The sequence below is a fragment of the Pseudophryne corroboree genome, chromosome 1 (genome assembly GCF_028390025.1).
Source record: "Pseudophryne corroboree isolate aPseCor3 chromosome 1, aPseCor3.hap2, whole genome shotgun sequence".
Classification (NCBI taxonomy): domain Eukaryota; kingdom Metazoa; phylum Chordata; class Amphibia; order Anura; family Myobatrachidae; genus Pseudophryne; species Pseudophryne corroboree.
This window is the reverse complement of record NC_086444.1, coordinates 873,805,430-873,830,060: the sequence shown is the minus strand read 5'-3', so window position 1 is coordinate 873,830,060 and position 24,631 is coordinate 873,805,430. Positions and strand designations below refer to the sequence as shown.

The following is a 24,631-nucleotide window of genomic DNA, read 5'->3' as shown; positions in this document are numbered from 1 at the left end:
GCTGCTTTAAAATACTACCCCTTTGCATAGTGTTTTACAGTGACCTTTTTTACAGTGGGAGCGTGGCTATGCCTTTCCCAATTTGGCCATGCGCCCTCAGTGCCCAGGGGATGCGGTCAAGATCCCGCCGGACGGAATCCAGGCGGTCGAAATACCGACACCGGGATCTTTACTGGCACAATCCCGACATATTCTCCCTCTGTGGGTGTCCACAACACCCATAGAGGGAGAATACATTTGTGTGCCCGCAGCGTGGCGAGCATAGCGAGCCCGCAAGGGGCAGCGTTGCGTTCGCTCCCCTGTCGGGAATGTGCCGATCGGGATTCCGGTGTCTGTATTTCAACCGCCGGGATCCTGTCCAGCGGGATTTCGTACTGATCCCGTGCCCAGGCCTCATGGGTGATCGTTATTATGACGGTCCTACGGATTGCCAAACTTTTGGGATTACATTGACTATTCAAAATGTCAGTTCTGTTTTAGATCTAAAAACAAATTAGTCTATTAAGGTACAAAGTAGATTTACCAATCTGCAGTGAATATAAGGCTGATTTTATATCAATACTGAGCCCTTTAAAATTGCTTTGATTTTTCTCTAGTGTAAAAGACCTTTAAGACAAATTGATTACGTTTGATGCCATTATTAACATTTTGTGAAATGCCTCATAAAATATTTGTGCACCACATCCAAGAATATTACATCAGGCTGGATTTTATTGAGTTGCCCAATAGGCCTCAATGGTCACCTAAACCTCATCCAAATCAAATAAAACCAAATCAATCACATTTCATCCTGAAATCAGAGCTTTCAGTTCAGCAATGTCCTAGTGAAATTGTAAATGATTGTGGCAGTTTGTCATCACTAGTGATTTGTACTCAGTTCTAATTTATGATCTATCTGCTATTAGTATTAGATGGGTTAAAGTACTGCGATTGCTGGATGCATTCACAATGATTCAAGAAAGGCTTGGCTCAGAATATTTCCACCTACACTATCCAACTTTTTTTTTTTAATATATATGTATTTTTTGGAACTTAAAAAAAAGAAATACATTATGTTAGTCCTAGAGAAAGTATTGAGCTGCAGCTGAACCAACAACCTGGTCTGAAACCCTAGGGATCTTTTTTATCCTTACAAACCTTATGTACTTTTTCCACTGACATTGACCTTGGGAGTTCCTAGTTATGGAGTTAGGTATTTCTACACGTTTTGTACTCATCTTAATATTCCCTTTAACTATTTCTTTGCCAAAGGTCAAGCTGACTCTTTACACCTCCGGCATCTGAGACAATTTTTTAATTTTCTTATTTATACACCAACAAAATCAGACTTATATACTGTAAGGGATATATTTATTGAGTGGAGTGTTGTCAAGGGGGGTGATTCAGACCTGATCGTAGATATGCAAAATTTAGCACATCTACGATCAGTTTCACTGATGTGCAGGGTGACGCCCAGCACAGGGCTAGTCTGCCCCGCATGTCAGGCTTTCGCACCCGCCAAGTAGCACCCAACCTATGCAGCCTAGCTGTGCTGGTAGGCGGCTACCCGTCGTGTTCTGGGTCGCAGCAGTTGTGTGTGACGTCACGCAGCCACCGTGGCCCACCCCCGCAATGGTCCAGAATGCCTGCGAGCCCCATTCCGCCAAGAACCGGCTCTGCCTGTCAATCAATCGCACCAGTGAGTTGCTTTTAGGGCCCAATTCAGACCCGATCGCTGCAGCAGCAGCAATAACAGTCTGAAGCCCTTTGTGGAGTGCGCGTGCATAGTGGGTGCACTGCGTGTGCACACCCCGTGAGGCCCAGTGAGATGCTTAAAGCATCCCAGGGCTGCAATCACCTCAGGCAGAGGCGGTCGCAGGGCAGGAGGTGGAGTAACAAAGCAGGCGTGCCCAGACCACTGTGGGGGTAGCCCGCTGCGGCTACGTGATGACACACGCAGTGGCTGCGACCCAGGACATGGCAGGTAGCCGCCTGCCAGCGCAGCTAGGCTGCACAGGTAGGGAGCTATCTGGCGGGTTCGAAAGCATCGCCACCGTGCGATGCTTTTCCACCCGTGCGGGGTGTCAGTGTAACTGATTGTAGATGTGCACGCACTCCTCAAAAGCCTTCAGAGTACAGTCGCTGCCTTTGCAGCGATCGCCTGTGAATCACCCCCAAAGCCTGCAATTTTATACTGTTTTTCCCTTGGGATTCATAACAATAGTACTAAATACAATAGTTTTGCATTCAGTATCATTGCTGTTTAAATCCCGTGGGCAAAACCGCCAAAAACCTGCTGCTTAGTAATTATAGCATTAAATTCTTTGCAGCCTCTCCCCTTTTCAATTAACCAAGCAGCTGTTGAAAGACGACATGTTATATAAAAGCCAAAATTTATATCCATGAGTTTGTACTCCACACAAAGCTCCTGCAAATGTTAATTAATAAAAGTTTCTATGCTTGCAATGACTGGCGGGATGCATCGCATGCAAAATGTGATCTGTCATGCATCCCGTCCTGTATCTGTTATGTTGAAGTATATGCCTCTTTGTTGAAGCATCAAATATGCAAGGAAGATTGTTGGATAGATGGGTCCATAACTAGGCATGGGCAAGAGGTGCCACCACCCAGGGTATGGGTCTGAAAGGGCAGCACCTAAGGAATGGCACCTGCATTTGGCATGCAGTCTGCCAGGAATGTCACTATGCAGCCTAGAAAGTCGATGCCTAGAGCATCCTTAGGACTCTCTGGTAGCTGATTTTCTCAGTGGTCCTGGCTCCCCAGCCAGAGAATAGACTCTACGAAGACCTATACATGTAGGCTTCATAACATAGAGTACAGTTTAACAACAAGAACATGTAGGAATGTGCACTTGGATCATAAAGAGGAATTGTACAGTGATAGTATAAGACAAGGTGCTCCCTACTGTAACACCAGTATAGCTTCTCAAGTAACACTTAGACTACAGCTTAGTTTGTGTCTTTGCCCAAGTAGATTCTTTGTACCATTTAACCTAGCCATATGTTACATTTGTATTTAGATGTCCATTCCTAGTCTATAGCTTTTCTGCCTGCTGACATTTCAATAAATATCCAGGTGTTGTTGCTGCGCATTTACTTTATTTGTTCGTAAGTTGTGCTATAGTCAACATGTTAGCTTTCTTTTCTAAAACATGAGATAATTCCATCCACGGATGTGGGTTCCAGTATACTATTTCACTTGCCTTGTATGAGAGACATACAGGTGGTTTAACCTTGTTGAATGCCCTACTTTGTTCTTGATTGTGTGCTCTCATCCATGGTGCCTGACCTCACACTGAACTCAATAATTTATTCAGAAGACGGTGGTCTATTTAGTGTTGGATTTCTCCTCTATACCTAAGTTTAACAAGACCATCACATCAACCCTTATGGCGTCAACAAATGTTACACTGTTGCTGACAATAACTGTCCGTGTTGCTTCTTGTGTCCAGGATTCTGCCTCCTTTAGAAAGCTCACTATATCCACCAAGAATCCCTTCCTGCATGGTATAGTTGCTTGCTGTATTATTTTGCCAGGATAATATTTTATTAACAATTACATATAGCAATCTGGTGTTGGAAATATAACATAAAATAAAGACTCATCCAAGACTAGTTGTCTAGTTGATGGTGCAGAGAACAATATGTTGTCTTAAACTCTTCAGGAATTTAGCAGATGCTTTGCACTCAGGTTCTCATCATGTCAAATTTCATGAGGAGTTTTATCTGCTCTGGAGCATAACTATTTTGCAAGTAAGTATCTGTTATTGGAGTTTTAGCCAAGTATTTTTAAGACAATCTGGAGTATTAGCATGCGTCTAATCGTTTCTATCAGAGTTCTTTTCCTTTCAGCTGCCCAATTTTATTCTGTTATACTGTATATGTGGGGTCATTCCGAGTTGTTCGCTCATTGCAGATTTTCGCTATATTGCGATTAGTCGCTTACTGCGCATGCGCAAGATTCGCAGAGCGCATGCGCTTAGTTATTTTACACAAAAGTTAGGTATTTTACTCACGGCATAACGAGGTGTTTTCATCGTTCTGGTGATCGTACTGTGATTGACAGGAAGTGGGTGTTTCTGGGCGGAAACTTGACGTTTTCTGGGCGTGTGCGAAAAAACACTGGCGTTTCTGGGAAAAACGCAGGAGTGTCTGAAGAAACGGGGGAGTGTCTGGACGAACGCTGGGTGTGTTTGTGACGTCAAACCAGGAACGAAACTGACTGAACTGATCGCAATGGCTGAGTAAGTCTCGAGCTACTCAGAAACTGCTAAGAAATTTCTATTCGCAATTCTGCTAATCTTTCGTTCGCAATTCTGCTATGCTAAGATACACTCCCAGAGGGCGGCGGCTTAGCGTGTGCAATGCTGCTAAAAGCAGCTAGCGAGCGATCAACTCGTAATGACCCCCATGGTCTTTTGATGATTTATGCGGTGTTGTATTAAGAAGGTCTCTATTTCTCTAACACTTCTGTATGTTTGTAAATCCACGTCCATTTTATTTATCATTGTTATATAGTCCTATAATTTGTTCAATACTTCATGTTTGTTCTTCATTAGATCAGTGACTTCATTATAGAAGTATATGTTGAGTAGTGTCTGTAAAAGTCACTATACATCTGCTGTCTCCTAGTAGACAATTTCAAGTCTCACTTTTGCAGTACTTGTATGTTTTCTAGGATCTGTACCCTAGTTGTCTGTGTCATATATGAAAGTAATTATGATGTCTGTGTGTGCTTAGTCTCATCTGTTCCTATGCGGTTTTGAGACGATGCAGGTGTTCATCCACAGACAGAATTGTACTGTATTTCTTTGAGCCTCATACCTGGTTCATCTGTTTCAAGTATATAAAGTATACATTCCATTACCACATGAATCAAGTATATAAAGTATACATTTCACTACCACATGAATTACTACCATCTCCCTGCCTCCTTAAGTATTATTTTTTTTAAATAATTTCTACTGATAATAATTAGAGATGAGCGGATTTGGTTTTACTCGGATTTACTCGGTTCTCAAAACGGCATCTGATTGGCTATCCAAAACACGTGACATCCGTGAGCCAATAAGATGCCGTTTTGAGAAAAAAGTAAATCCGAGTAAAACCGAATCCGCTCATCTCTAATAATGATCTGAGATAAGTACCTATTATTTGAATCTTGAAACATGGGCATGTCCAAGTACATGGGTATTGTTCTAACAGCTGCTGTCCATTTTCTTTTCTTTTTGATTTGTTTACTTTACCCTTTGAAATACAGTGATTGTTTACTCTCATATTCTTTCAGATTTCATAGGAAGAGTGCTTGTAGTTTAACATAGAAACATAGAATTTGTCGGCAGATAAGAACCACTTGGCCCATCTAGTCTGCCCCTTTTTTTTTTTATATATTATTTTTATCTCTAACCTTATTTGATCCTTATTTCTTTGTAAGGATATCCTTATGTCTATCCCATGCATGTTTAAATTGCTCTACTGTCTTAGCCTCTACCACCTCTGATGGGAGGCTATTCCACTTGTCCACTACCCTTTCTGTGAAATAATTTTTCCGCAAATTTCCCCTGAACCTCCCCCCCTCCAGTCTCAGTGCATGTCCTCGTGTCCTATTGCTTCTCTTCATTTGGAGAATGTTTCCCTCCTGGACTTTGTTAAAACCCTTGATATATTTGAAAGTTTCTATCATGTCCCCCCTTTCCCTTCTCTGCTCCAAACTATACATATTGAGATTTCTTAGTCTTTCTGGGTATGTTTTGTGATGTAGGCCATGCACCATTTTAGTTGCCCTCCTTTGTACAGTTTCTAATGTATTAATATCCTTTTGAAGATATTGCCTCCAGAACTGAATACAGTATTCTAGATGAGGCCGTACCAATGACCTATACAGTGGCATTATTACTTCTTTCTTTCTGCTGCTGATTCCTCTCCCAATGCAGCCAAGCATCTGACTAGCCTTCCTCATTGCCTAGTTACATTGCTTACCTGCCTTTAAGTCATCTGAAATAGTGACTCCTAGATCCCTTTCCTCCTCAGTAGTTTCCAGTATAGTGCCATTAATACTGTATTTAGCTTTAGGATTTTTGAGACCCGAGTGCATGATTTTGCATTTTTTGGCATTAAACTGTAATTGCCAGACTCTTGACCATTCCTCTAGTCTACCTAGATCCTCAATCATTTGTTTTACCCCACCTGGTGTGTCTACCCTGTTGCATACCTTTGTGTCATCTGCAAAAAGGCATACTTTCCCTTTAATGGGGGTTTTTGTGTCTGGACCCATAACCTGTTGCAGAATATGGTTCTTAGTTACAAGCATCAAGCACAAAGGGAAGCTTGTGGGATAAACATTACTGTGACCAGTACATATAGGTGTCATAAAATTATAGAGAGGATTAATAAAGAAGTAAGGAGGGAGGAATGATAAACAGGAAGGTACAGAAGAGTACACTTGAACATTAAAATGAAACTGCGAGGGTAATTCAGTGAGTAAGGTAACAAGACCTCTCAGGTGAGTAAGACCTTTCAAATCATGTCACGGAAACAGGATTGGTGCACTGCCTGTGGTGGACATGCTTGGTTGGTTGGATCGCTGCTCATCTTGAACGTCTATCTTGTCATTATCAGAAGCAGTGCACCAAGCCTGCTTCCGTGACATGACATTATCCCCATAAATATCAACTGCTGATGTGTCCTGTAGATGCAGAAATGTGATAACATTACGCACCTCAGTGTTTGACCATGTTTTCCGCCAGCGCTGCCATCTTGCCCTGATGTTGGGACAGTATGACTGATATTAGGCGCATGTAGGGAAGCAATAGTCTGCCTGCTCTGGAAATAGAGAACACGTGAGAGGTCTTGTTACCTTACTTATTGAACCATCTTTGTGTACAGTGATAGCTTCATCACCACTGACTGTCCCTCCAGCTATTATTATATGCCAACAAGTTACTGGAGGAATCAATGTCATTTTTATTTTTGGGATGTGTGGATTTAGGTATGATGGGGTGCAACAATTGAATCTGGGCTTGTTATCAGCTCCAATAGTTTCCAGACAGTTTGTGTTCTGAGCAATGCACTCTTGGTTCCCTTTTTGCTCCTCTTGAGCAAAATAAATATTTGTAAATAGAAAACAAATATAAAACATAAGCAATTCTGTGTACCCTATGGTGAAATGTTCTCAGGCTCGCACAGCATCATAAAATTCCACATTAACATGAAAAGCATCAAATCTGTGTTGGTTTAGTCATTACATGAAAAATACAAATCAGCCCACCGCATAAACAAACAGCTGTTACATTCATGTATTGTATTACAAAGGAAAATTTAATCAAACCATGATTTCTAAAGGATCTGTCTCACTCATAATAAGCCAAAAAAACCTTTTAAATAGATCATCAGTTTAATTGGTTTCTTAGGAAAGTATCTACTCTATTCGTAACAGTTTTATTACTTTGTTGCTTGTGAAAATGAATGTGTTGCTTTTAACATAGAATATTTGATGTCTGTGAACCAGCTTTTTCATTGAATCTGTAATTGGGTAAATGTGTGCTGATCTAGGATATGTTAGCTAGGAGACTGTAAGTCAATAACTAAGTTGAACTGAACTGAAATTTCTACATCTATTTACTATGTTACATTTTGTAATAGTGATAAGATGGACATTTAATTAGTTATTTGCAACAAAAAAAAGTGTTTAGCTGCACACTATCTACTTAACTATTCAAATACACCCAAAGGACAAAAGTCAATACATTACATTATTTAAATGACATAGATTTGCATTTGGGACATCTTTAGCAGCATATATCTATTCTGGGATTTGTAAGTAATAGAAGACATATGCAATATTTTTGAAAATATTATGTCAGCTATTCTGATACGCAGAGCCGGCCCTAACCAATATGATGCCCTAGGCAAGATTTTGGCTGTTGCCCCCTAGCACCACCGCTAGTTCCACCACTGACCCTGCACCGCTTTCCCAGCACCATCATCCCTCACCCATAGCAGTCCTTACTTTGGTGTTACCCCTATATGGGTACAGTGCGCACATTCAGCGCACAGCCCAAAAAGGGGAGTGTTTTTGCTGGCAAGGGGCATGGCCATACAATAGTACCCCCAATTCAAATTACACCACAAAGTAGTGCAACTTTATTCACATTCTATCATGCGATAGTGTCCATAATTCACGTTACATCACACAGTAGTACCACTTTACCTTATATACATTACTCCTCACAGTAGTGCCCCTTATTCACATTACACCACACTGAATTGCTCCTTATTCACATTACACCACACCATATTGCTCCTTATTCACATTACACCACACCATATTGCTCTTTATTCACATTAGACCACACAGTAGTGCCCTTTCTATACATAACGTATACACAGTAGAGCACCTTATACACATAATGCCACATATAATTAATGCATTTATACACATAATACCACACAGTAATGCCCCTTACACATATGACACACATTATTAATGTCCCTATAAACATAATGCCCCTTACACATATGCCGTACATTATTACACATAATGACACACATAATGTCCCTTACACATATGCTGCACATTATTAGTGCCCTTATACACATACTAACACACATAGTACCCCTTACATACGTATAATGCCCCTTACACATCTGTCGAACACTACTGCACAACCAACCCACTCACACACAGCACTCACACAGCGACTAACACTGTGACCTCTGCTTGGATACAGATGTGTCCTTATACATCTTGCCTCAATGTGCCATGCAGCAGGAGATGCCTGGCGTGAGTCAGCTGGCAGCTCTGCTAACGTCGGGCGCCTTTCTTTTATGAAAATGCATCTGATTTGCATTACTATGTGACTAGGATGCACAAGCAGCTTCTGCTGATTAAAATGATATGCAGCATGCCTATGTACTGTGTGCGACTTTGGCTGTATCTGTATACAAAATGCTACACACAGAATATATTCATGCTGCGTATCATTTGACCATGTGACCATGTTGACCTAGAAACCAGTAATGATGGTGTAATGGTTAGCATTACTGCCTCACAGCACTGAATTCATGAGTTTGATTCCTACCATGGCCCTAACTGTGTGGAGTTTGTATATTCTCCCCGTACTTTCGTGGGTTTCCTCTGGGTACTCCGGTTTCCTCCCACAATCCAAAAATATACTAGTAGGTTAATTAGCTCCCAACAGAAATAAACCTAGTGAATGTGTGTGCGTGTACATGTGGTAGGGAATCTAGATTGTAAACTCCACTGGGGCAGGGACTGATGTGAATGGCCAAATATTCTCTGTAAAGCACTGCGGAATATGTATATCTATATAAATAACTGGTAATATATAATAAATAAATAATAGTGTGGTCAACCTAGAGACTGGATACCCACATGGGTGACTAGTTCACTATCAGGAGCACTGTATTTTGTGTCTGAAATAGTGATGAGCGGGTTCGGTTCGTCGGAATCCGAACCCCCCCGAACTTCACCCATTTTACACGGTTCCGAGGCAGATTCGAATCTTCCCGCCTTGCTCGGTTAACCCGAGCGCGCCCGAATGTCATCATCCCGCTGTCGGATTCTCGCAAGATTCGGATTCTATATAAGGAGCCGCGCGTCGCCGCCATTTTTCACTCGTGCATTGGAAATGATAGTGAGAGGACGTGGCTGGCGTCCTCTCAGTTTTATTCAGGTGGTTGCAAATATCTGTGCTCACTGCTTTATTGTGGGGACTGGGGACCAGCAGTATTATATAGGAGGAGTACAGTGCAGAGTTTTGCTGACCAGTGACCACCAGTATTATACGTTCTCTGCCTGAAAAACGCTCCATATCTGTGCTCAGTGTGCTGCATATATCTGTGCTCACACTGCTTTATTGTGGGGACTGGGGACCACCAGTATTATATAGGAGGAGTACAGTGCAGAGTTTTGCTGACCAGTGACCATCAGTATTATACGTTCTCTGCCTGAAAAACGCTCCATATCTGTGCTCAGTGTGTTGCATATATCTGTGCTCACACTGCTTTATTGTGGGGACTGGGGACCAGCAGTATTATATAGGAGGAGTACAGTGCAGAGTTTTGCTGACCAGTGACCACCAGTATTATACGTTCTCTGCCTGAAAAACGCTCCATATCTGTGCTCAGTGTGCTGCATATATCTGTGCTCACACTGCTTTATTGTGGGGACTGGGGACCACCAGTATTATATAGGAGGAGTACAGTGCAGAGTTTTGCTGACCAGTGACCAGTGACCACCAGTATTATACGTTCTCTGCCTGAAAAACGCTCCATATCTGTGCTGCATTGTAGTATATAGTAGGAGTACAGTGCATAATTTTGCTGACCAGGATGGGCCAGGTGTTTGTGTCGGCCACTTGGGTCGCTTAGCTTAGTCACACAGCTACCTCATTGCGCCTCTTTTTTTCTTTGCATCATGTGCTGTTTGGGGACTATTTTTTTTGAAGTGCCATCCTGTCTGACACTGCAGTGCCACTCCTAGATGGGCCAGGTGTTTGTGTCGGACACTTGGGTCGCTTAGCTTAGTCATCCAGCGACCTTGGTGCAAATTTTAGGACTAAAAATAATATTGTGAGGTGTGAGGTGTTCAGAATAAACTGGAAATGAGTGGAAATTATGGTTGTTGAGGTTAATAATACTATGGGATCAAAATGACCCCCAAATTCTATGATTTAAGCTGTTTTTGAGGGGTTTTTGTAAAAAAAACACCCGAATCCAAAACACACCCGAATCCGACAAAAATTTTTCAGGGAGGTTTTGCCAAAACGCGTCCGAATCCAAAACACGGCCGCGGAACCGAATCCAAAACCAAAACACAAAACCCGAAAAATGTCCGGTGCACATCACTAGTCTGAAACAAAGACTTTGGAGAGTTGAAGTTGTAGATGAAATGCCACTGTGCCAGGATTACAACTTGAACATTTTGTAAGATAGAATGCTCCCTTGCATGTCCTTTTACAATATGGCCTATAGAAATAGACAGAGTTGTACATTGTATAATTTGTATGACTTAACATGTTCACTGTTTCTCAGGATGGGGCAGAGAGTTATCCATGCTAACTTGCTTACATATATGGAAAGTATAAACAATCACACATTTCAACTCCTTTGGAAATTACATCACAAGTAAACAGACATTGGCATATATTGATATCCAGTAATGTGTTTACTCAATATGTAGTCTTATGATGCATCAATTACACATTTTAGATTTTGGCCACATCCTAAACCCTCTAAAAAAAAAAAAACCTTCAAACTGTCTACTTATTATTGCTTTTTAAGGGCCTAACTCAGACCTGATTGCAACAGCAAAATTTTTCTCTAATGGGCAAAACCATTTGCACTTCAGGGGGGACAGATATAACATGTGCAGAGAGAGTTAGATTTGGGTGGTGTGTGTTCAAACTGAAATCTAAATTGCAGTTTAAAAATAAAGCAGGCAGTAATTACTCCCCCTCCCCCGCAGTGCACATGGCTTTGCCCATGAGAGAAAGATTACGCTTCTGCGATCAGGTCTGAATTAGGCCCTAAGTATATTGCCAGCTATTAGGAACATGTACTACAAATGCATTACTGGTAGATGATTATTATTATTATTATTATTATTATTATTATTATCCTTTATTTATATGGCGCCACAAGGGTTCCGCAGCGCCCAATTACAGAGTACATGAATAATCAAACAGGAAAACAGTAACTTACAGTTGATGACAGTATAGGACAAGTACAGGGTAAATACACATAGTTACATCAGCAGATGACACTGGAATAAGTATCAGGTGGCAGAAGACTGCTGGAGTTGATGCAGTTGAAGATTATTAAAGTAAGAAAGGATAAGCACATGAGGGAAGAGGGCCCTGCTCGTGAGAGCTTACATTCTAAAGGGGAGGGGTAGACAGACAGGGGTGACACAGATGGGGTACATGGAGAGTGTAGAACAGAGGGTTAGGATGAGATTTGGCTGGGTTTGGTGAAGAAGTGGGTCTTGAGAGCCCGTTTGAAGTTTTGTAGAGAGGTGGAGAGTCTGAGGGGGAGAGGTAGGGAATTCCAGAGAAGTGGTGCAGCACGTGAAAAATCTTGGAGGTAGGAGTGGGAGGAGGTGATCCGTAGGCAGGAAAGTCGTTGTGCATTAGCAGAGCGAAGAGGACGTGTGGGAATGTAAAGGGAGATAAGATCAGAGATGTAGATGGGAGAGGAGTGGGTGAGGGCTTTGTAAGCGAGTGTGAGAAGCTTGAAATGGATTCTGAAAGGGAAGGGGAGCCAGTGAAGGTCTAGTAAGAGAGGAGAGGTAGACGTAGTGCGTTTGGTGAGGAAAATGAGCCGGGCAGCAGCATTGAGGATAGATTGGAGTGGAGAGAGGTGTTTGTCAGGAATGCCAGTCAGGAGGAGATTACAGTAATCCAGTCTGGAGATGACCAGTGAGTGGATAAGAGTCTTAGTAGCATCCTGGGTCAGAAAGGGTCTGATCCTGGAAATATTTTTTAGATGAAAACGGCAGGTTTGTGAGAGGTGCTGAATGTGTGGTTTGAAGGAGAGGGAGGAGTCAAGGATTACTCCAAGACAGCGCACTTGGGGGCTAGAGGAGATAGTAGTGCCATCAATAGATAATGAGATTGTAGGAGGTGAGGTTATGCGGGAGGGAGGAAAGATGATCAGCTCGGTCTTAGACATGTTAAGTTTAAGAAAGCGCTGGGACATCCAGGAAGAGGTAGCAGAGAGACAGTTGGAGATACGAGTGAGGAGAGCAGGGGAGAGGTCTGGACAGTGCCAGATTAAGGTCCACATGGGCCTGGAGCTGAAATGTATGAAGGGCCTATTGTGTGACTTGGCAGGAGGTGTGACAAGCACGGTGGTGGGGGTGGTCTAAATAGGGGGTGTGGCCTGTGCCATGGGTGTGCTATCTCTATGGAGGTCATAGCTAGTGCCTACCTGCAACCATTTAATAGAGGAGCAGAACAACAGACCCATACACAGTGGTCGTCGAAGTGGGGGTATGGGAAATGAAACAGGATTATTGCTGTGTGTGCCTAAAAAGGGGGCATGGCCACTGAAAAGGAGTGTGTCCTTAAAAGTATATGCATTAGTGTGCCCCCTCCCCTCCTAGTCTGTATATGCATTAGTGTGGGTAGAATCTATTTCCCCAGCGCCTTAAGGACCCAGATGTGACATCAGCTGTGGGTGGGAGTTGTCTTATGCCATTACAGCACTTTAATTTTTTCTCCAATCTAGGTTTGTTGTAAGTTACTTTCTTGGGGAAGGGGGGGAGGGGGGGGGGTTACTTTGGCTCCATTGTACCTTCACGGGCTTGCTTAACTCGCCACACTTTGGGTCCGGAGTCTCACTTCACTCGGCACAGGTGACATTGACCCAGTGTATTATGGTAGATTTCCTTTCAGCAAAGGGGATCTATGCGCTACCAATTAATGTGCCTCCCCTCCCCTCTTAGTCTGTATATGCATCAGTGTGCCCCCTCCTAATCTGTATATGCGTCAGTTTGCCCCCGCTCCCCTCCTAGTCTGTTATGTGTATTAGTGTGCCGCCTCCCCTCCTAGTCTGTATATGTGTCAGTGTGCCCCCCACCCTCCTTACTCCTCCTAGTCTGTATAGGCTGTAGTCAGGGCTGGTTCTAGACCATGTGGCTCCCAGGGCGAACGTTTCCTTTGGTGACCCCCTCTCCCCATTGAAAAAAGGGATAATGCACGGCACGCCTAAGGCGTGTGTAAAATATATTGGGGCGTGGCTTCACCGAAAGAGGCGTGGCCACATAATTGTACCAATTCACATTACACCGCACAATAGTGTCTATCAGTCACATTACACCACACAGTAGTACCCCTTATATATGCCAGGTACAGCCCCTTATACACATTGTGCTAGGTAGAGCCCCTTTTTATACACATTGCGACAGGTAGCCCCTTATATAGACTGCAACAGGTAGCCCCTTATGTACATTTCGACAGGTAGCCCCTTATATACATTGCACCAAGAACCCCCTTTTTTATACACTGAAAAAGGTAGCCTCTTTTATACATTCTGGACAAAATGAAAAAGATAGTATTTTCTGAAAGCGCAGTGATGAGGACAATGCTGCCTCATCACTTGAGAAAGGTCATTATTGTTTTTAATTGTTTCAAATATTTTTTTCTGCAATAAATGTCACGTCTGTGTTTTATAAATATACACAGTGGTTATTTCTTAGCACTATTAAGTGTATAAATATGTCTATGAGGATTATGCGCCAGGGACCCTGTATTACCATTTGTTCCATATTCTTTTATACATTCTGACAGGTAGCCCTGAAAGAGAGAGAGAAAAATGAGAGAGAGAGAGGGGATCGAGAGAGAGAGAGAGAGAGAGGGGGGGGGGATCGAGAGAGAGAGAGAGAGAGAGGGGGGGGGGATCGAGAGAGAGAGAGGGGGGGATCGAGAGAGAGAGAGAGGGGGGGATCGAGAGAGAGAGAGAGAGAGTTTGTGCGCAGTCACTTACAAGCATCAGCACCAGCTGCAGTTTGTTCCCGTGGCTCCATGTTGCGCAGTGCTCTTTGTGACTTTACTTCTGCCCAGCGTGAAGCAGGGCAGAAGTGAGAAGCGGCCGGGGTGCGGAAGACGGCCGGACGGAGGGGGGGGGGGGGCGACAGCGTGGTGTGAGGAGCAGGCAGCGGCTGGGGGTGTGCTGGCCAAAGCAGTGTGCGGTGCGGGAGGCGACCAGCGCGGGAGGCTGTCAGTGCGGTGGGCGGCTCGCACGGTGTGGGTGCACATGAGGCAGCCAGCGGATTGTGGAGTGCGGGAAGCGGCCAGCGCGGTGTGGGGTGCGGGAAACAAGCTTGGAGGTGGTGCGGCCATTACGTTGCTGTGTCCCTCCTATGGTCCTCCCCCTGTGGCCTGGCCGTCCTCCTCATCAGTAGAACTAAAGTCAGGGGGGAGGAGCTGAGAGGGGATAGCGGCTCCTCCTCCATCCCGGCCTGGCAGGTCTTGTCACATAATCGGCACTGTCTGGCAGCAGCATACAATGAGTCACTGTGACTCATTGTAATGCCGACGGTTTTAGGCCAATACACTGCGGTGGGCCTATTTTCAATGGGGGGCCTGGAGCTGCAGCTCCATCCGCCCCATTGTTAATCCGGCCCTGGGTCTGGAGAGGAAAGATAGATTTGGGTGTCATCAGCATAGAGATGATATTGGAAACCAAAAGAACTAATGAGCTTACCTAGTGAGGACGTATAGAGAGAGAAGAGGAGAGGACCAAGGACAGAACCTTGGGGTACACCTACAGTTAGTGGAAGTGAGGGGGAGGTGGAGTCATGAGAAGAGACAGAGAATGAACGGTCAGAGAGGTAGGAAGACAGCCAAGAGAGGGCAGTGTCGCGCAGACCAATGGAGTGAAGGATTTGCTGTAGGAGAGGATGGTCCACAGTGTCAAAAGCAGCAGAGAGATCAAGTAGAATAAGTAGAGAGTAGTGTCCCTTAGATTTAGCAGCATGGAGGTCATTGCATACTTTTGTAAGGGCAGTTTCAGTGGAGTGGAGAGGACGGAAGCCAGACTGGAATGGGTCAAGTAGTGAGTGTGAGGAAAGAAAGGCAGTAAGGCAGTGGTAGACAATACGCTCAAGGAGTTTGGAGGCAAAAGGGAGGAGAGAGATGGGTCGGTAGTTGGAGAGAGTCTTTGGATCAAGGGTAGGTTTTTTAAGAATAGGAGAGATGAGTGCATGCTTGAAGGCAGAGGGGACAGTGCCTGATGAGAGGGAGAGATTGAGAAGGTGGGAAAGGTGGGAACAAGCAGAAGGAGAGAGGTAGCGGAGGAGGCGGGAGGGGATAGGGTCAAGTGGGGAGGTAGTGAGGGGACAGGAACGAATGAGGGCCATGACTTCCTCTCCAGTTGCATGGGAGAAAGAGGTCAGAGTAGGTGGGAGGGATGGGAAATGGTGGTAAGGGATGGGGGAAAGCTGGCTACTGATGGTCTGGTGTGATGTGATGTCCTTACGTATGGAGTCAATTTTGGATGTGAAGTAAGTGGCAAGAGCAGAGAGTGAGGAAGGGAGACGAGGTGGAGGTGTGCAGAGGAGTGAGTTGAGAGTGGCAAAGAGGCGCCGGGGGTTGGAAGACTGGGAGGAGATGAGGTTCTTGAAGTATGACTGTTTAGCAAGAGAAAGGGCAGCACTGAAGGATGAGAGCATAAGTTTGAAATGGAGGAAGTCTGCCTTAGAGCGTGATTTCCTCCAGTGTCGCTCAGCAGTACGTGAGCATTTTTGCAGATATCTGGTGCATTTGGTGTGCCAGGGTTGAGGTGTTAATTTGCGAGGGTGAATAGTGGTTGGTGGAGCAACAGAGTCAAGAGCAGAAGTAAGGGATGCATTGTATATGGAAGTGGCTTGTTCAGGGCGTGAGAGAGAGAGAATAGGAGAGAGAAGTGAGTCAAACAGGGAGGAAAGGAATGTGGTGTCAATAGCCTCAATGTTACGCTTAGTGATGGTAGCCTTAGGAGGTAGAGATGGGGAAGTCGAGAGAGATAGGTTAAAGGAGAGCAGGTGGTGGTCAGAGAGGGGAAATGGGGAGTTTGAAAAATCAGAAATATCACAGCGGTGAGTGAAGACCAGATCCAGTGAGCTCCCATTCACATGGGAGGGTGAGGAGGTCCACTGGGAGAGACCAAGTGAAGAGGTGAGGTTAAGGAGTTTAGAGGCAGGGGATTGTGTGGGGATGTCAATAGGGATGTTGAAATCGCTTAGGATAATGGAAGGAATGTCAGAAGAGAGGAAGTGAGGAAGCCAGGAAGCAAAGTTGTCGATGAATTTGGAAGCAACGCCAGGGGGCGCGGTAAATGACAGCTACTCTAAGATGGACTGGTTGGAAGAGGCGTATAGTATGGACCTCAAATGTAGAGAATGTAAGGGATGGTTCTGGTGGTATGAGTTGGTAGGAGTAACTAGAAGGTAGAAGGACCCCAACACCACCCCCATGGCGACCCCAGGTCGGGGTGTGTGTGTGAATGCGAGGCCCCCAGCAGAGAGAGCAGCAGGAGAAGTAGTGTCAGAGGGTGTAATCCAAGTTTCAGTAATGGCTAGTAGGTGGAGGGAGTTGGAAATGAAAAGGTCATGAGTGGGGACCAGTTTGTTACAAACAGATCTGGCATTCCAGAGGGCACAGGATAGGGGGTATGAGTTTGTGGGAGAGACGTGAATGAGATTATCAGGGTTGCTGAAGCGATGAGGAGAGATTAACTTTGAGTGCAGGGATGATGAGAAAGTAGTGATGGTGCGGGTGCCAGAGCTAGGAGGGGAAACTGCAGGAGGTGGGTAGGGAGGGAGGTCAGTGTGATGTGGATGGGGGTGTGGGGAGGTGACAGGAAAGGGAGAGAGGGAGCAGGGCTGAGTTGTGGGGTAGCAGGACCATGGGGTAGACGTGAGTGAAAGTGGGGTAACAGGAAAGGAGGGGAAAGTATACAGAGAGATGGAGGGGAGACAGAGGAGGGGAGGGAGCAGGAGGTGTAGGAGACTAGGGTGGAAGGATAAAGACACGTGATTAGGTAGACACTGAGTAATGTGGGGAGTATAAGAAAGCCTTGACATAGTGTTTAGTAGGTAAATAGGTTGAGGGAAAGTGGAAGTAGGAGTGGAGGCTGTAAGGGAATCAGAGTTGAAGAATTGCAGAAATGCAGATTAGAAAAGCAGTGTCGGCTCAATGGGTGTAGATTTAGTATGAAATTAATCAGAAGCGTAGATAAAGTGGGTGTTGAGATGTATTTGGACCGTATGTAATGAAAAGATTGTGAGGTTTAAGAAGCAATGGTGGTTCTGTAAGATTTTTTAGGTGTTTGTAGGTAAGATTGCATTGGTGCAGCTGTGCATGAAAAACAAAATTCCAATAATATAGATACAAGCATTTGTTGGTAAAATGGATGGTTTATGAAATGTCCAAGTAAGGTAGTTCCGTGCTATTTAATCAGATGCAACAATCAGGAGGTGAGTGGTCTGAAGAGTAAGTGACTCACATTTGTTATTAGTTCCTCTGGTTTCTTTGTTTTGTTAGATTGGTGTGCTTCGGTTTTCCTTCTTTTTCACTTCATTTGAACGCTGTTGGAACGCTGCAGTTGTGTGTCAATTTTATCACGCTTTGATAAAAATGCACGCTTAGATCATAGATGCACAGACATAGATGAAAAACATTTGCATGTGTAGATAACCAAGTTCTCGAGTTCTAGTGATACCTTCAGGATGCAATAATATTCACAAAATTGCAGTAAATTTCAGATTTATATTTGATTTAGTAAAAGTTCTATTTTATTGATCGTTCTGAATAGATGCAGTCTTTATATCCTTAAAATAACCATTTTAATCACACTTGTTCATACTAGTATAACACTGGTTCAGCAATACTGGCACAGAAGTCATAATAGATGAACGGCTAGATTTTTCAAGGCTTAGAGAGACATAAAATGCCAACCAATCAGCTCTTTGAGTTAACGTGTGTGCTATATAAATAGATAAAATACACTATGCATTAAAGAATAAAAAAGTGGAATATGAATAATAGCACAATGAGTATTCATTATTAGGCAGTCTCAATGTGTTTATTAAAATTTGACTAAATTAAAATAAAACATTAGAACAAATCAGGTTTAAGCTCTGAACTTAATTTTATAACTATAATACTTTACATTAAACATAGAAGGCATATCACTAGAAAGCAAAATACTGTCTAATAATGGAGGTTGGTCTCTAGAAACAGAGATTGGAAAGTTTCAGTAAAAAAAGTATATTATACACTTATATACAAGTCAAATTGACAACCATGATCTGTGCAGGAGCATCTGGGTAGACAGTCTTTAACATTCTTGACCTTCTATTTCAGAGAAAATCAAAGACGCTTACAGAAAATAAAAGCATTATGTGCTGCAGAGAGTGTTTCTTTTATCAGCATACTGTGCTGGGGGCCACCAACTGCCATTAATCTTTATGGCTCCCTTCTCCAGATTATTGCTGGGGTTAGGGAGAAATCCGATTATTTCTTGGTAACTTATAACATAATAGAATTCAGCTGTGTATGCCCCCTGTGTGTTAGCAGTCTCTGGACCCCAGAAGAGTAGAACATTTGTATCAGATTGATGCTTTTAGTAGAAAAAAATGGCAAATGCTTAGAAAAGTAAATTAATAGCAGTACACTGTTTACATTATAAAATATTTTTTAATGCAAAAAATCTGGGAAATTTATCCTACAACACTGTCAATTCCTCTCTTGTTAAGACCAGACAAGATAGAAATGCGTGTGTGTGTGTGTGTGTGTGTGTGTGTGTGTGTGTGTGTGTGTGTGTGTGTGTGTGTGTATACTATATATATATATATATATATATTAGGTTAAGCAAATGATCCAGCGCTCCCTGTGAGAAGCAATACCTGCGCCGGGTGCCATCACTATTATCCTCGGCGGACAATTCTATTTATTTATTACCAGTTATTTATATAGCGCACACATATTCCACAGTACTTTACAGAGAATATTTGCCCATTTACATCAGTCCCTGCCCCAGTGGAGCTTACAATCTAGATTCCCTACCACATATACATGCACACACATTCACACTAGGGTTAATATTGTTGGGAGCCAATTAACCTACCAGTATATTTTTGGATTGTGGGAGAAAACCAGAGTACCCGGAGGAAACCCACGCAAGCACGGGGAGAATATACAAACTCCCCACAGTTAGGGCCATGGTGGGAATCGAACCCATGGCCTCAGTGAAGTGAGGCAGTAATGCTAGCCATTACACCATCCGTACTCCCGGCTGTTCAATTAGGCTCAGAACCAGCCTGGTAAGTAATCAACGTTTCAATCTTATGGAAAAAATTGTCATCAGGATATCCTGATGACAATTTTTTCCATAAAATTGAAACGTTGATTACTTACCAGGCTGGTACTGAGCCTTATTGAAAGGCCAGGAGTGCCGCACTCTGCAATACTAAATATATACATATATATAATTTATATATAATCTTATTTATTTATTTATTTTCCCTCCAATAGGCAAAACCATGTGCAGTGCAGGTGGGGCAGGTATAACATGTACAGAGAGAGTTAGATTTGGGTTATTTTGTTTCTGTGCAGGGTAAATAGTATACTGGCTGCTTTATTTTTAAACTACAATTTAGATTTCAGTTTGAACACACTACACCCAAATCTAACTCTCTCTGCACATGTTATATCTGCCCCACCTGCAGTGCACATGGTTTTGCCCATTAGAGAAAAATGTTGTTTTGCAATCAACCTTGAATTAGGCCCATAGAAATGAATGTAAAGGATGTGGGACATGTGAGCTGATGTCAGTGTCGGACTGGGGCATGAAGGGCCCACCGGGGGAATGCTGTTGTAGGGGCCCATGCTTAAGGGTGTGGCCAGGCTCAAGTGGGGGCATTGCCAGCCACCACAGAGGTTTGGCTAACCATTAAAGAGTAAATTTTCTGTGCCCAATGGTAAATATATAATAAACCATATTCTTGTAAAGTATAATGTATGTAACATATGTATAATGCATAATTCAAGTGCGCCTGGATAAAGTCTGGTACCTGTTCCCTAGGGGAGGGCCCACAGGAAGTGGGGCCCACCGCTGGTTTCCCCTGTTCCCCTGTGGGCCAGTCTGACTCTGGCTGATGTGCTGAGGGGCTAGAACAGAATTTTGTCGGTTGCAGATGGTAGTTGCAAGCAATTTCTCCCATTGTTTTACTACTTGTATGCAATTGCAAACATGTAAAAAATACAAGAGTCATTACAGTGTACACCAAAAGCCTCTAAATACCTGTCTATAGTATATATTTTTCTGAACCACACATGCTGGCTGTCATTTTTCCTTCTTAAAAAAAAGTTCTAATATTCAAGCCTGTGAGAGCTTATAGAAGCCTCCTATGGTCACTGACAGACTCCTGCCCATTCCTTATGGCCGCAAGCTATCTTATTTACCGCCTTAGAGGTTTAGAATGGGTTCCCTACTCTATCATGCACTGCAAATGTAAGTTGGTATATTGTACAGGTTGAGTATCCCTTATCCAAAATGCTCGGGACCAGAGGAATTTTGGATATCGGATTTTTCCGTATTTTGGAATAATTGCATACCATAATGAGATATTATGATGATGGGACCTAAATCTAAGCACAGAATGCATTTATGTCACATATACACCTTATACACACAGCCTGAATGTAATTTTAGCCAATATTTTTTATAACTTTGTGCATTAAACAAAGTGTGTGTACATTCACACAATACACCTTATGCACACAGCCTGAAGGTCATTTAATACAAGGGCCCTCATTCCGAGTCGTTCGCTCGTTCTTTTTTTTCGCATCGCAGTGAAAATCAGCTTAGAGCGCATGCGCAATGTTCGCACTGCGACTGCGCTAAGTAATTTTGCTATGAAGAAAGGATTTTTACTCACGGCTTTTTGTTCGCACCGGCGAACGTAGTGTGATTGACAGGAAATGGGTGTTACTGGGCGGAAACACAGCGTTTTATGGGCGTGTGGCTGAAAACGCTACCGTTTCCGGAAAAAACGCAGGAGTGGCCGGAGAAACGGGGGAGTGTCTGGGCGAACGCTGGGAGTGTTTGTGACGTCAAACCAGGAACGACAAGCACTGAACTGATCGCACAGGCAGAGTAAGTCTGGAGCTACTCTAAAACTGCTAAGTTTTTTTTGTTCGCAATATTGCGTAAACTTCGTTCGCACTTTTAAGATGCTAAGATACACTCCCAGTAGGCGTAGACTAAGCGTGTGTAACTCTGCTAAATTCGCCTTGCGACCGATCAACTCGGAATGAGGGCCAATATTTTTAATAACTTTGAGTATTAAACAAAGTTTGTGTACATTGAGCCATCAAAAAACAAAGGTTTCACTATCTCAGTCTCACTTAAAAAAGTCCGTATTTCGGAATATTCCGTATTTCGGAATATTTGGATATGGGATACTCAACCTGTAGTAATTTGTTATTTTTAAGTGAATGTGCAGATGTCTCAATATGTATCAATTGGCAGTATTCAAATCTTTTCACCCTCTTCCACACTCGTTCTGTTTCTGCTGACGGGCGTGGTGTAAATCACTTCAGCTCGCTACCCCCGTCCTTTTATGCAGCTAAACCTGATTAGTGTGGGAGCGATATGCGCAATAACGGGTATCACTTTAGAAAGGAGATTGGGCGTGATATATCACTTGAATACCACCCTATGGGTGGAATTCAAATGTTTGAAAAGTTGGCTGGGTGTCTGTTGTTTCCGGTCTATTAGATAGGAAAAAACAGACTCCCAACTGACTTTTCAAACATTTGAATCTCCCCCAATGTGTCTCTTTAGGAGCATTTTCTTTTGTTGTATTTGTGCCCGGGAAGGAACACTATAATTTTTTTGTATTCTGCCTATTCCCATATATTGCTCTAATACTCTGTGTAATCCTCTCATATTTTTTATTTATTTCTCAGTTATGAATTGTAATGTGCGTTGCATGAATGGAGGGACCTGTAGTGACGATTCATGTTCCTGTCAGAAGGGATACACTGGGACTCACTGTGGACAACGTAAGTATATAGAGTATATTCCAATATTCAAAATGCAGAACTAATTTTTAAAATCTGTAGTAGCGAATACCGTATATCTATGCACTCAAATTGTTTTATATACTAGCCTTAATCTTTAATTTCCCTCCATTGTTATTATTTTTCTGCGCTCTGCTCTTTTATGTTTTCTTCTGTAATGAATACTGCTGCTGTTCTCTCTATTTTCTTATTTAAAGGTTATACATATGGGATAATAATGTACTATAAATTATAAGCGATATAAATGGATGAGTCACATTATTATGACCAACAGCTAACAGCCAGAGTAACCGCCCTGTGCAGCTCAGACAGCAGCTAGGGGGGCTGAACTGTCATTTTAGACACAGGTAGCCTTCAGGTTCCTTTTGACGGTGAGCTGCTCCACTGTAATGTGTTGGTCGGCCCTCACGCACCTTTGTAGCTGACATTCACCTCTCACATCAATGGCACGTGGTGCTCCGCAGTTTCTACGCCGGTTATTGGCAATGGTGCCATTTGTCCAGTCACGATACACCTTCACCACAGCAGCACGTGAACAGTTCACAAACTGCACTGTTTCAGAAATACTGCCATCCTTGGCCCGAAAACTGATAATCACCCCTTTTTGCAGCTCGGATAAATCACCCATTTTACCTGTGACAGCGAGTGATATGTGTGCAGACGGCCTATCACACACCTTATATACTCACCAAGCCAGCACTCAACATGTGACACACAGATGGAGACGTGCTCATCTGAGGTGGCTCCATCACAAACGAGCACTCCCGGCGTGACTAGGTGATCCGTCCGCCTAGTCATGCTGGGAGTGCACAGAGACGCTCCCATTCAGAGTGTCTCTGTCCGGGCGCGCGGACAAAGATGCTCTCCATTCAAGTGAATGGGGTACGTCTCCGTCGTGGGGCGTGCATGCCCAGGCGGACAGGGACGCTCTAGACGATAGACACTCTAGTCACAGACGGAGCCATGACTAGCGTGGCTCCATCTGTACTTTATGGGCTGCACGCTGCCTATGTCAAATGTAGGAGGTGGTCATAATACTGTGACTCGACCGTGTACTGAACATACTGTATATGCATACAAAATCTAAAATGCATTGTAGTACTAAAATAATTTACACTTTACTTATGCATCATACACTTATGACAGGAAGGGATTCACTTTGGAACAATAAATTAATTTTTGCAGTACACGTCTCTTTTACAACCAAATGCTGGTTTTCTTTTCTTTTAGCGGCGATATAGTATTTACCATCAATAATTTGTTGTTGCCACATACAGGTGTGTCCTCATCTATCCTCAATACGTCACGCAGCGGGAGATGACTGTCGCGAGTGAACTGACAGGTCCCATACAAATTCACTAGCGATGGGCATCTTTTTTTTGCTGAAAATGCATTACCACCAGGGGACTGTGCTGATTCATCTGATATGCAGCACTTGTATATCTTTGTGCAACTGAGTCTGCTTATGAAGCCCTACAGATCTTTGTATGGAAAAAAGCCCAAGCTGCTGCATCGTAGCAGTTCGTATGCAGATTCAGAGACTTAGGGTGGGACGCAATGGTGTCCAAGATCGCTGCAGGTGCGAGATGCCGGCCGATCTCAGACATTTTTTTAGAAGGGCAATCACTTATAAGTCTACATCCCGCCATTAGTCGCGCGCAAGATATATAAGTGTTACATATCAAATTAATCAGCACAGTCTCCTAGTGTGTATTAGCTGTATCAAGTTGCAAATAAGACACCCTTTTGTCAAAAAGACGCAGAGTCTCATAATGTCTGGTGTGCTAAGAGAGGCAGCAAAGATGTATAAGGACACATCTGTATGTATCATAATCTCTTGGATAGGGTAAGCAATTCACCTGAGCTACCCTGTAGCAGGGCAGTTTTCCTCTCTGTGCCGGCCCCGCCACTCAGGCCAGAAAGAAGAGCACTGCTTGGCAGTGTGTACTCGTGCATTTCTGCTGGGTTGGATACCAGCTTATGTAATGGGCATGTGTGGCTATATAAATATGCATTCTCATTATACATGTTGGGTCCAGA

At 43.4% G+C, this 24,631-nt stretch overlaps 1 protein-coding gene across 1 annotated transcript in view; it reads left to right on the top strand.

The window, feature by feature from the left end:
- The window catches only part of LOC134914642 (fibrillin-2-like), a 253,243-nt gene that overhangs the window by 109,560 nt on the left and 119,052 nt on the right, over positions 1–24,631 (top strand). Inside the window, exon 5 of the mRNA XM_063920063.1 lies at positions 22,478–22,573. Within this exon, the coding sequence (XP_063776133.1) occupies positions 22,478–22,573 (96 nt within the window). The remainder of the gene's footprint in view (positions 1–22,477; positions 22,574–24,631) is intronic.